Raw genomic sequence first — 13529 nt, 5'->3', positions numbered from 1 at the left:
GATCACGTGGACCTTAACTGAGCTGGTTTTGGAGATGTTGTTTGCCGCATGCCATTTCCTGTCCCCGTTTGTGTCTTCAGGGGCCTAACGAGCTTGAGTTATGTTTATTAATTGAGGGAGTGATTAATTAATGAGTTGATGTATTTACACCTTGTCTCATTCTACAAAGAACTCGAGGCGGCTTTCAGGCATTTGCATTTGTTGGTGGTGCATGACTTGGAGATTATAAATGAAAGCAGGAGGTTGAACTTGGGGGAGAAGGAGGCACAGGCACACGGCCCTCGTAGAGCTGTGTGTGCTTGAACCTGACATGCACTGGGTTTCTGGGGTGAAATAAGAGGAGTGATAGACATTCTCACCCTCAGTAAGAAGCAGAAATCTAAGTGTCTGGGGGACACGGATCTCTTTCGGGCACTTAGCTCCAAAAACACTTTGTCACCTGCAGAAGTCCTTTGAACTGGAGACGGCACTTCCTCCCATTCATTGCCATATGCAGGAAAAAAAATACATTCACTAAAAATAGGATAGCATTTTTAATCATGTTGGCGTGTATTTCTCTCGCTCTTGTGGTTAAAACTGAGGGCTTTGGAGCTGGAGAGTCCTGAGTTCGAAACTCAGCTCTCCTACTGTCTTACTGTGCAGCCCCGGGCAAGTTACCTGAGCTCTCTGTGCTTCTGTTCTCAAGTCCAGAAAGGGGTACCTACTCAACGAGTCGTTGTAAGAATTAACTGTCATCACGCCTGGCACACTCAGCCTGGGACCCAGCATGAGGTCAGCAGGGTTACTGTCATTGGTAGAATTGATCTCGAGTCTAAAACACTCTTCCATGGCTTTCGTATGTGCATTAACCATATGCACAGCCCAGTGCCCTTGGAATACTTACTGGTTTTCATCCCTGGCATCATAATGCTACATTATATGCACAAAATAACACATAACTTTTATCTGAGAAAGTAGGTGAAGGACTGTTACATGAAGCCCTTTTGTCTGTGCGTTTGGAACTGTGTTCTGCATTAGGGTACCATGGTGACCTGTGGGAGGGGGTGGGGCTTCCTGGCTCCCAGGGAAGTGATCTCAGAACCTCAGGTGGATGTCCAGTCAAAGGGGAGACCACAGGGACCTGAGACCGTTTTTCAGAGGAGGAACCCGTGGGCCAGGAGTTGGGGTGCCTGGGGACCAGGTCAGTTACAGAGCGGAGAGCAGGGTGAGGAGGGACAAGGCCATGGTGTCATGGAGAGAGAGAGAGGGTGGCTCCCAAGGACTCACAGTGATTTTTGTCTGGGGCAGGGTGGCGGGAGGCAGGGAGACGGGTAAGAAGGGGCTTGTGACCCGGGAAGCTGTGTGGAACGTATCCCAGAGATCTAAGCAGAAGAGCTTATAGCGCTGGCCCGGTGGCTTAGCTGGTTGGGGTGTTGTCCCGCAACCAAAAGCTTGCGTGTTCAGTTTCTGGCCAGGGCACATACCTAGGCTGCAGGTTTCATCCGGGGTGCGTACGGGAGGCAACGGATCAACGCTTCTCTCTTGCATTGAGGTTTCTCCCCCTCTCCTTCTCTCTCCCTTCTTCTCTCTCTAAAAGCAATGAAAAAAAATGTCCTCCAGTAAGGATAAAAAAAACCTTTTTAGAAAAAGAAGAGCTCACAGTGGAGCAGCCACTCAGAAAGGGCTCTCTGTTCTGTTTGCCGTCTAGGACACAGCATGATGGACACGTTGGCTGTTGCCCTGCGCGTGGCCGAGGAGGCCATTGAAGAGGCGATTTCCAAAGCAGAAGCCCACGGGGACAGCCTGGTATGGACCCCCTTCTCCTCCCGGGGGAGGTGCGGGTTGGGGTTCTGGCTGCCAGGACAAAGTGCCACTTTTCAGGAAACCAGTGTCCTGACAGCTACCCTTGACTGGAGCAGTGCCCAACCTCCCCCTGCGTCTGCGGTCCGCACTCCCGAGAAAGTGATGGCCGAGTGCCCCAAACCCACCCCAGCACGCGGCTGTTCTCCTCCCACCCTCTGCAGGACAAGCAGAACGAGGCCAGTTACCTGCGGGACCACAAGGAGGAGCTCACCGAGGAGCTGGCCACAACCATCTTGCAGAAGGTGGGTGGCCCTGGGACCCTATGACAGGCCCAGAGCAGGGCCTCGAGTGGCCACTGCCGCCGTGGGTGTGCTGGGCTCCGTTTCTGTGCCTCGTCACTTCGTCTTCTGTGCTCTTGGGGCTAATGCAGAGGGACTGCAACTGCAAAGGCTAAGACAAGGGATGCAGGGCAGCTGCCCTTAGGGGCTGAGCTAGTGGGTGGGGAGCCAGGAGCTCAGCACTGTGCTGGCTACTCACTGGCTTCCTGTTTCCCTGGCTCTGTGTGTGTGTATGTGTGTGTGCGTGTGCATATATGTGTGTGTCCTCTTCTCGTATTCTCAGGCTTTTGCTGAAGACGCTTCGCAGTCACCACTTGCTGCCTGCGTGCCCTATACCATCCCTTGCATGCTGTGTCGGTAATGACTACCTAGCAATCAGCCACTCCAACACTCTGTGGCTTTACACAGGGTTGTGTCTGTTTCCCAGCCAGCCCTCCAGCCCCTGCACCTCAATTCAGTTCTGACACTAGTCGGTCAGCACCGACCCCACAAGGCTGCCCCACTCCAGACGCCAGTGCAAGTCTCACGATCCCCAAGGTACCTTCTTCTGTCCAGCCTACGACAAGTTCAGGGATTCCCGCCCCCACCCCTCCCCCAGTTGGATAATTTGCTAGAGCAATGCACAGAACTCAGGAAAGGGCTATACTTACAATTACCTCTCTATTGTAAAAGATACAAATGAACAGCCGGGTGAAGAGATAACAGGACCCCAAGGTCTGTGGCATGGGTGTTGGAATCTTCCACACCTTCACTATGCCCACCACCCTGCTGTACTGCAGTATATGTGCCCAGAAGCTCCCTCGGTCTCAGGGACTCCGAGTTTTTGATAGAGGTTCCCTTAGGTAGGCATCATTTCTTAAAGTCCTGGCCCCCTGAATGAACTCTATCGTTAGTCCCTGTCCCCTCCCCAGAGGTTGGGGCGGAGCTTAAAGCTCCTTGTTGTACATGCTTGGAGATTTTTTAAATTTTGTTCAATTATAGTTGACATGCAATATTGTATTAGTTTCAGGTGTACAACGTAATGATTAGGCATTTAGGTAACTTACGAAGTGATCATCCCAGGGAGTTTACTGCCCATCTGACAGCACATGTAGTTATTAGAATATTGTTGACTGTATTCCCTGTGCTGTACTTTACCTCCCCACGGCTATTCTGTAACTAAAAACCTGCACTTCTTATTCCCTTCGCCTTTTCCACCCAGCGCCCTAACCTCCCGCCCGCTCTGGCCGCCCTCAGCCTGCTGTCTGCCTCTGTGGCACATGTTTCTGCTTGGTTGGTTGGTTTGTTTTAGTTTCTAGACTCCACGTGTAAGTAAAAAGGGCTCCTGGTGTTTCTGTTTCTCATTCTGGTTGATTGTTTAAGCCGCCAGGCCCCATCTATCTGGTGGCCTTGGCCTGAGTCACCTCACTAGCATAACAAAGACCTACCACTCAAACTATTGCAAGGAGTTTTGAAACTCCTTACCAGAAGTGGAACAGCAAACATATGTTTCATTACACCCCCATTTCTTTCTCGCTCCTGCATCCGTAGGGGCTCCGTCTGAAGCAGTGGGTTGGGGTCACGTCTGCGCAGGGTGTCCACTCCGGGGGCCCCCTGCGGCTTCTCCCGGCAGCCTCCACTGAAACGAAAAACATGGTTGACCCTTGAACAACGCAGGTGTGAGCTGCATGGATTCACATACACGTGAATTTTTGAAATCTGCCTTTGAAAGACCTGGGCAGTTGGAACCTGTGTCATGCAAGGGTCAGCTGTCTACTCTCCCTGTCCTGGGAGGCGTGCGGGGTCCTACAACAAAAGACTGCGCTCAGGGAGCATGGCACAAATTTAGCCTCCCCCCGTCAGTCACCATAATTTGTGTCCCTCCCATAGGCCACACGCACTCACCCACCCAAAGACCCCCAAACGTCTCATTCAATCACCATTCAAAGTGCATCTGGTTCGGACTCAGCCCCTTTAAGATGGAGGCCTGTGAACTAAGCACAGAAGTCGCCTGTCCCCGCACACCCAACACGCAATGCGGGAACACGGATGGGAGAGCTGCACGGCCCCGCCCACCTGCAAAAACGGGCGATGCCTGCCCCCCAGGGCTCCTGAAGTTCTGCTGGGCACCTGCGCCAGGTCCCCAGGCTGTGGGGAGGGGCTGTGCCTTCATGGGGCCCAGCTCTGTCCCTGGCGATGGCGGCGCCCTAGTTCACTGCTCTCCTTGGCTCTCTGCCTCTCTCCTCATCATCCCATCTGCTCTAAAAAGGCATTGAACATGCCCATCTTGGTGGCTTGGCAGTTTTCTCAGCTGCTTCCTGCCCGTGGGAAGCTGAGAGCCCAGAGACCATTGTATAAATGAACTCATTAAATCCACATGGCCAGACCCAGAACAGCAAGTGGTGCGAGCACGCTGAAGCCCCCCCGATGACTCCCGGCATCTCCCCCCTCCAAAGGCCTTCCTGATGCTTCTTAACATCAAGAATTACACCCAGAGACTCTGGTTTGAGATTCAGCTCCATTAGTCATGAGCTGTGCATCCTTCACTGGTAACTTAACCACTTTGATCCTGTCTCCTCGTCTGTAAAATGGGGACAGTTACAGTAAATAGCTCTTAGCAGTACTCTGAGGATTAAATGAGGTGCCCGACCCGGAGTCTGGTATGCGATAGGCACTTAATAAGTAGAAGAAGTCGTTAACACCGTAAAATGCTTACTGCAAACTGTAAAGAGCTGTGGAGTGCTCAAGTTGCACTGTTTTATCAGAAGGCGGATCGGAAACAGCCTAGCATTCTGCTGAAACTGAGCTCTTACGGCTGAAAGAAAGATCCCAGCGGTAGTCCCCGTTACTCCACGCAGCCCCCGGAGGACTCACCAGTCACTCGCCCCCTTTGTCACCCGCCCCCTCTCCAGATCATCCGGAAGCAGAAGAGCAAATGCGAGCAGCAGGTGGAAGAAGAGCCAGAGTGGGCTCAGCCCCGGAGCTGCAGGGCAAAGGCTGCCAACGACGAGGGGACCGCAGCCTCCAACGGCCTCTGGGTGAGTCTCCAAGCAGCAACCCGGGTGTCCCGCGTGCTCTGCCCGTGGAGGTGGGGACAGCACACTGGAGCTCCTGTGGTTGACTCATGTGCCCACCAGGCAGCACGGAGGTCCTCCAAGGGCAGTGGGCAGAGGGAGAAACTGAGGCAGTGTGTGTGAGAGGGAAGGGTAGGAGGTGAGAGAGGGGGAGGAAGGAATGCAGACAGACGGCTGAGGACACGGAGACCGACTGAGGAAAAATAAACATGTCAACGCGCACTTTTTAATTCATTGTGGAGAAAGTCGTCCTGAGCCCCGTGAGGGGGAAAAAATAGCTTTCTCAGGGAGATCACTCGCTTTTCCGAAAAGTGACGAGAATTGCCACTGTCGTTTGAGTCACCAGCGCGAGCACAGGGAGACGTAGCCGGGACGTCGTGGTGGGGACCAGCCTTCTTGTCTGTCACCCTGAAACTGGGCCAAGAGTGGAATCACAGAGCAGGGTGGCCTTCCTGTGACCCAGGGGTCTGGCCCTGCTCCTGTCCGCAGCGGAGTCCCTGCGCCTGTCAGATCCTGGTTATCCTGGTGTCCGGGGTCCCAGCACCGGACACGCAGAGCGCTGGGAGAGACAGGGTGGGGGGCTGAGCCCGAGCTGGTGGGCCCTCCATGCGGAGACTCGGAGTGGAGGGAAGGCGGGGCCGGCTGGCGGGGCGTGTGCTCCATCAGCTACAGGTGTCAGCAGTCGGCACAGGTGCCAGGGGCAAGGGCGACACGCAGGTGCGACTTAGAACTGGAAAGTCAGACGGGGGAGAAGCAATGTCTACTGTTCACCCCACTCTTCCTGGGGGCCAGTGGTTCGCACCCCACCTGCACAGAGTGACATCGGGGTGGGCGGAGCATCCACCTGGGGGCGGCCAGTAGCCTCACCTGCGGACACTCTCCCCAGGTCTCACCAGTCGCCAGGAGCGTGGGGGTGACGAGCAGTCTCTTTACAGCTTTATCAGAGACTTAACTTCATTGATTTATTGGCAGAAGCTTCCCTTGGCGGTGTGCTGGCAGCTGATTTTATTGCTGCTGTGTGCTCGGCTCCAAGGAAAACAAAATAAACAGAGGGTTCCGTCCCTGCCCTCCAGGACTTGATAATCTGCTCAGCAACGCAGGGGGCCTGCGAGACAGTTCACAGTGGACGCGGTCGAAAAGCCGAGTCTGGAAATGGAACTGTGGTTCAGCGGAGGGAGGGGAGAGGGGACTGGGCAGGTACAAGTCTGGGGGTCGGGAGAGGCAGGGGAAGCCCTCCCTAGGTGGTGGTCTGAAACTAAGGCCTGACACTGAGGGACGTGGGTGCAGGGGGAGGAAGAGCGTGCCCAGGGAGGGAGCAGCGGGCGTGGGGCCCTGAGCAGGAGGGACCACGCATGTGCTGAAGGAGCAGGACAGCGACCATGGCTGGAGAAAGGTGACTAAATGACAAGTGAATGTTGGCCACTTAGGTGTCCATGGGTGTCATCCCCTAAGCAATAGCTGTTGTTCTTGTCAATATTACCTTAATGCCACATTTCACGGTCAGGGTCACTGGCACCAAGGTAACCCTATGTGTTCTGAGGTGAACCACACCATGATTTGGTCGGCTGGGCTCCAGACCCAGGCAGCAGCAGCAGCTGTCTGTGTGTCACTGACCCTCCTGCCCCGATCCACAGGCCGCCCTGTCCCCCACCAAGCAGGTCCCCACTTTGGGTGCTCGCAGGAGCTGTCTCCCCTTCCCTGCCCCACTGTCTGCACTTGCCCGCCGATGTCTGGCCACTCGCCACACCCGGGGCTGGCCCCCTCTTCCTGCGCCGGAGGCCAGAAGCTCCTTCCCTAACCCCGTGCCACTGTCCCTGGCACTGAGGAGGCCTCACTCCCCGTGTGTCCTGTTCACGTCAGCCGGTGGCAGCTCGTCACAGTAACCGAAGTTCTTACCCGAACCCCATCAACAAAGAGGTTCAGAGTCCTCACAGGAAACTTGAGTCATCATAGCAGCCACGGGAGGGTGGCCGACAGTCTCTAGGGCTCGCACATGACCTTCCTCGAATAAACTTGACAGTCATGGGCGTTCACACAGCATCTCCTTTGATCCTCGTGAGCATATCCCGTGTTATCCCCGTTTTACAGAGGAGTAAACCGAGGCCTGGCCAGTCTGAGCCACCGGCACTGAGTGGAGGGCCGGGACTCGGGCCCAGGGCTCCTGCGCGCTGCTGGCTCCTGTTTCATCGGGAAGCTCTGGATGTGAACTACCCGCTTCCCCACCCAATGGTGACCCAGAAATGGCGTTCCTGCCGCCTCACAGGGACAGAGAGGCTGCGTGTCAGCGGAGAGGCGGGGCAGGCGGGCCGCAGCCCCTGGAGTCACAGCAGGGGCCCAGCAGCGGTTAGGGGTGTGGTGTGCCCCTGTCCCCTGCAGGACAAGAGAGGCCTTTGCCCACACCGCTCAGCCAACCGTAGGCCTCGGTCTTCTTAAGACAAACGGCAATGACTCTTCTCGAGGGGTCGACTCTTCCCGAGGGGTCAGCTCCCCCGGCCCCTGGGCTCGCTGAACAGCACCCAGCCCACCTGGGAGGCAGGGGCGCGTGGGCTGCCTCCCCCGAGGGAGCCGCTTACAGGCGGACGTCAGTGCCGCCCAGGACTCCCGCGTGGGCTCTGAAACACGGACCTCTCAGGGTTTTCTTTTCTCGTCAGGAAATCTGTCTTGCCCGGCGCCTGCCTCCCACGCAGCAGACGCTTCATCACTTCGGCTTCCACGCCAGTGCAGACGGGGCTGACTCACTTCTCACTTGGTTCCTGGGGCAGGCAGCGGCGGCGAGGCTTCTTTCTAGCCTGGGGTCTAGAGTGAGGCCTCCTGGAAGCGCCTCTCCGATTCTAAGGCATCTTCTGAGTCTCTTTGCACTCCGTGTCCCCCTTGCCCCAGGACGAGTCCAGCTTCGAGGGGGGGACTCGGGAGAGAGAACCTTGGGGTTGTAGCTGGAAGAAAGCCCACAGAGGACACTGGTGCACCCCCTTGGGTGAGCTCCCCTTCTGGCACAACACTTTAATCCCCAGATCATGAGGCCTGGCAGGGGGTGTGGCCACTTACCGAAGGAGAAGATCATCGGTCGGCTCCTGTTACTACCACCTTCCGTCCTTAACGTGGGTGTTTCAGCAAGGAGATCCCTGCCCATCCCTGCCCCGTGGGTTCTCCCTGTGCTGTGATTTGCAGCACAGAAGAAGCATATTTTCATCAACACTATTAGTCTGGAGATATTGAATGCTTTCTTTGTCTTTCTGCATCCACGCTTGTCCTCATAGGAACTGCCCCAAACAAAGCAGCCTGAATCTGGGAATAAAGAGGACCCAGCATCCCAGCCCTGGCTGGTGTAGCTCAGTGGTTTGAGCGCGGGCCTGCTAACCAAAGGGTCGCCGGTTCAATTCCCCGTCAGGGAACAGGCCTGGGTTATGGGCTAGGTCCCCAGTAGGGGGTGTGTGAGTGGTTGAGGCAATCACACATTGCTGCTTCTCTCTCTTTCACCTTCCCTTCTGCTCTCTCTAAAAATAAATTAAAATCTTTAAAAAAGACAGAGAGACAGAGAGAGAGAAAGAGAGACAGAGAGAGAGAACGCACCTTCCCCACCTTCCCCTCTAACCAGCCTGGGGCCCATGAGGGGTGGCACGTCCAGTCCACCAGGGCCAGCCCTCAGATGCCCCCATGCAGCATGTGGGGGCACACCAGTCCCCCCCACCTTGGGCTAAGCTGATACCCCAGGGCCCCTGCTTTCCCCCAGCCGCTGGCCCGCACCAGGCCCTGGTCCCCTGTGATGAAGAGTCTGGCTGGGGCCACATCCGGGAAGTGGGCCCTGAGCGGGACCGACCCTGGTCCAGGCCACCGTATCACACAAGTCCCGGAGCCCCGTTCATCTAGAATGCACCGCGAGTGGCTCCTCCAGGGTCGTCAGGGTTGCGCAAGTGGGAGGGGACAGGAACAAGTGCTGGTGAAGGAGCAGGCGCTCTGTTTGCCCCTCACAAGATGGGGATGCAGGTGTCATTAGACCCATTTCACAGATGAGGAAGCCGAGGCCAAAGCTTTAGCATAACTTAACCTAAAATCACGCATGTGCTGATTGGCGGGGCCAGACATCAAACACCTTTTTCCTGCTCCGAAGCCCTGGCCCTAGCTTCTTCCGCTGTGAAACGAGATCAGTGGGCTCAGGGATCTCCAAGGTTCCTTTCCGCGCAGAGATTCTAGGCTGCACTGTCCTATACGGTGGCCGCGAGACCCAAGTGACTATTTAAATGAATGAAAATCAAATAAAATTTAAAAATCCAGGTCTGTGGTCACACTGGCCACGTTCCAGGTGCTTCAGAGCACCCGTGGCTGGTGGCCGCTACATTGGATGGAGCGGATGTGGAACATTTATTTCCACCCTCCCGGAACGGGTTATCGTGCAGCCCTGGTCTAGTGCTGGTCCAGGGCTTTAGGTAAAGAAGGGATAAACACAGGGCATAAAACAGAAGTGTGTCCAGACACTGGCCAGAGTGGCCAGCAGGCCGCAGGCTTCAGCTTGGTCTGTTTGTGGCACCTGCAGGGGGCTCCCTGACCTACGGACCATGGCGGGCCCTCAACAGCGGCCCCTGGGCGGTGTGTCTTCCTTTCCCCTCCATGCTCCAGCAACCGGGGCCCTCTGGCTGGGGCAGGGGCAAGGGGGTGGGCAATTGTTCCCCATCCCAGAATGCTGCGGGCTCCTTGGGCTTAACTGCAAAGCCCAAACTTAATTCACCCCCATTCAGCCCGGATTTCTCGTCTGTTTTCTTGAAAGAAAGTTCAGTGCGATTGTCCCCTTTTTAATTTCCTCCGTTATCGTGTGTTTCTCTGCCAGGAGGGGGGTTGGCACAGCTCGCCTTTCAAGGCCTTATGATGCAATACCCTAAAAGGCACAGGGGCTGTAGTTCCTTCAGCGTCTGTCCCCTGGGGTGCGTGTCTATGAAAAGGCGCCTCTGTAATAATACGGACTGACTCTTCCTCGGTCTCTGCTCCGTCCTTCCCTCTTCCCCTCCACCTTTCCCCTTGCGTCTCTGTTACCTTCTCCCTCTCAGGTGTTCTCTCCTCTGACTGACAGTCATGCAGACCTAAAGCCGTTTTCAGGGTTGTGACCGTTAGTGGACTGAATGTAACGGCCATGACTGACCCCACAAATACGAAGCAAGGCTCTGTCTCAGTTGTTGGTTCATTTGACCACCGTTCTCGGTCCCTTTGCAGCAGAAAACATTCTCTCCCGGTTTGACCTTGTGAGCTCCCTGCCGGCAGAGACTGCCGGGAAGCCGTGGTCGGCGTCCCGGGAAGTCTGCCCTGTTGGCCGTGATGACGAGTGTAGCAGTCACGGTGACACCACCCTGTTCTGGGAGACGTAGGTAGAACGCGCGGCTGCTGCCTGCACGGGATGCAGCCACTGCTGGGGACGGTGCAGCCGGCCCGTGAACAGCACGGCTAGACTGCGCAGGTCCACTTCTCCGTGGGTTTTTTTTTTCAGTAAATACTATAAATGTATTTTCTCTTCCTCATGATTTTCTTAATATTTTCTCCAGCTTACTTTATTATAAGAAAACCGTATATAATACAGATATAATACAAAATGTGTGTTAAATCAACTGTTCATGTTATCAATAAGTCAATTATAGGCTATTCGTAGTTAAGTTTTGGGGGAGTCAAAGTTACACGCAGATTTTCAACTGCACCGGGTTGGTTCAGCGTCCCTAACTCCCCTGTTGTTGTTCAAGGGTCAACTGTGTGGCAAAGGCAGCTGCTGATGTCACTGCGTTTCACCCAGAGCTACAGGGCCGGCAGGTTCAGTGGCAGGTCCGCTGGGTTGGGGCGCGGAGAGCTCTGTTCCCAGGCTTTCAGCAAAGGCCCAGGCACAGCCCCGGGAGGGCGGGGAAGCACATGCACTTACAGCCAGACAGACTGGAGTCCAGTCCCTGCCTCTGCCCCCCGATGGCCACCCACATGCCTTGGGAACGTTATTCGGCCCCGCTGCAGTGTACTCCTGCCCACTCAGCCCGACCGAGAGCGTGGGTATGGGGAGTATGGCCCTGTGACAGACCTTCATAAATGCTCTTATTTGAACTAGTATGCAGGGAGTGCTTTTACGTGCCAGGCGTGACACTGGCCCCTTTCCGTGAGGAAACTGAAGCTTGGAGTAGTGGAAGCTTCCCCCCCACCCCGGGATCCCATGGAGCAAGACAGGGGAGCAGGCATTGACCCACAACCTAACCCCCACCCAGTAGTCAGTACCTGAAGAGTCAGAGGCAGGGCTATTCCTGTCTCTGAGTCAGAGTCAGAGTGTGAAGGCTCAGGTCCTCAAGCCCATCGCTGCACGGCTCTGCTGGCAGCCAGAGCAGCATTGCTGGGCCCAGGGCTCTGCCAGCCGACCCCAGCCCTTCTTGCCAAGGTGTGCAGACACCATAACTCAGGCCAACCCTTCCTGCAATAACCAGCCCTGCTTCTTCCATGAACCTTAGGGGCGTTAGAGGAAGGGAAGAAAAGTAGAGTCTGTGGGTAGGAGAGAAAGGGTGGGTACCAAGGGCCCAGCCAGAGTTAGGAGCAAATAAATGACTCAAGTAATCCCGAGAGCCAGAGGTGGATCTAACTGATGAATAAAAGTGTTGTCATGCCGCCATCTGCTGCCCAATGTGTTCATTGCAACGAATTGGTGGTGGAACCTGGTCTGGGTCTCGGAATGGGGGCTTTGCCACCCTGGCTGGAGACAGTGGGCCAGCAGTGTCCTGAGACGCGTGGAGACAGTTCTTTGGTGTTTTTGTGGCTATCAGGGTATAGTTTTTTTTTCTAATGTGAAGCAGTGGCTTGCCTGAAATAGATTAGAACAGCCCGGTATCCCCAACTCTCTCACGAAGAACGCTTACCCATCTTCCCAGTGGGGACCAAAGAGGGACTTTTCATTTTGGGGTCTTGGCTTTTGTACCTTGGAGGGCATTTTTGTCCCATGAAAATGGGCCCCAGCCACCTTCGACACGTCCCTGCATAAAATATCATTTGAGCCACTACGAAATGAAACATTAAATATTATTTCCCCCCCTTTTATCGCACGTGCTCCGGGACTGGCAGGGAGGAGCTCGGAGGCGTACGAAGGAAGCCCAGGGTACAGAAAGTCCTTGCTCTGAGGCGGCAGCAATATTGCGCCTGGCAATAGGCTGTCAGCAACCCAAGGCCACACCTGAGTCCCACAGATTCAGCCACACGCGTGGGACTGGGGACCACACCCACGAAGGACTGTCCCGGCCTCCTCTGGGGAGCCCGCAGTCTGTGGGGGAGCTGACCAGTTGGTGCATGACCGTGACAGTGAACGGGAGATGTGTGATCCCAGGGACGGGGAGTCTCCCGGCCCCAGTGCATGTGGGCGGGGTGTCGAGGGTATGTCAGCCTCAATCCGGGGCGGGGGGGGGGGGGGCAGGTTGCCATGGAAGGACTTTTGTCCTTCATCTTTATAATGTCACTTGCCAATGGGCCATCAGCTTTGATCTCTGTCCTCTCCGATAGCCACTTGCTATCTGTCAGGGGTTCAGCACAATCCCAGCCGGCTCCCCGCATACCCAGCCCCGTGAAAACCTTTGATGCTCTCAAGCATCAGAGCCGCCCAGGACCCCAGGGACAGGAAGAGTGCTTGCAGCGCCCTCCGAGGAAGGATGCCCCACCAGCGGCAAGCCGGCGGGTGTGTGGGTTGGCTTGGCTATCCTCCAAGTGAGACCTTCCTTCCGTGATGTGAGTGGGGAGGATGGTGGACTTCTTTCTCTCTCTGGGTCCCAATTGTATTTAAGAAATTAGTAAAAAAAAAAAAATCAGACCCTCCTGAAAGCCCGCCCCACAGCCAGCCCACCCCAAACCACTTTCGCCCCACAGCACTCGTTTATGTCCAGTTCTGCGCTGGCCGCCGTGCCAGGGGCGGCGGAACGTGACCGTCAACAGGCCCTTACCTGCCCTCGGTCAGTCACAGACAGTCTCAGGGGACTCCAGGCAGGAGGTAGATGTCCGCAGCAGACTGCGGTGCGGCCCAGGTAGCACAGAGGACGCCCAGGCCCCCAGCCCAGCCTCCCAACAGACCGTGGCCTGTTTGGACTGAGTACACTCAGCGCTTTATCAGACTGCTGAGCTGGGGGAGCTCACCTGGCCCCCGGGCTGCGCTGACCTGCGGCGCTGCGTTAAAAGGCAAGTCTGGGGCACCCTCTGCCCTCTCCTGTCATCAGAGGGATGTGAGGGATGTTGTGGCCCTGTACACAGCTTAGAGGTTCCATACTTGTTCTGCTGACGGGTCTTCCTCCCAGCTCGGCCCCGGGGCCTGGTGGGAGGACACAGAACAGGTTTCCCAGGACGACTCCTGAACCGGAACTGGCCTGCGCCA

The 13529-nt window shown here is 55.9% G+C and overlaps 1 protein-coding gene across 1 annotated transcript in view; it reads left to right on the top strand.

Moving 5' to 3' along the window:
* LOC123830767 (myosin VIIA and Rab interacting protein) overlaps positions 1-13529 on the top strand; it is a 204103-nt gene that overhangs the window by 139660 nt on the left and 50914 nt on the right. Inside the window, exons 6-8 of the mRNA XM_045857302.1 lie at positions 1688-1785; positions 2004-2084; positions 5012-5137. Coding sequence (XP_045713258.1) covers positions 1688-1785; positions 2004-2084; positions 5012-5137 — 305 coding nt within the window. The remainder of the gene's footprint in view (positions 1-1687; positions 1786-2003; positions 2085-5011; positions 5138-13529) is intronic.

The sequence above is a fragment of the Phyllostomus hastatus genome, unplaced genomic scaffold (genome assembly GCF_019186645.2).
Source record: "Phyllostomus hastatus isolate PE091 unplaced genomic scaffold, TTU_PhHast_1.1 phas_scaffold_129, whole genome shotgun sequence".
Classification (NCBI taxonomy): domain Eukaryota; kingdom Metazoa; phylum Chordata; class Mammalia; order Chiroptera; family Phyllostomidae; genus Phyllostomus; species Phyllostomus hastatus.
Note: the sequence above shows the minus strand (reverse complement) of the source record. Positions and strands in the feature narration are given on the sequence as shown.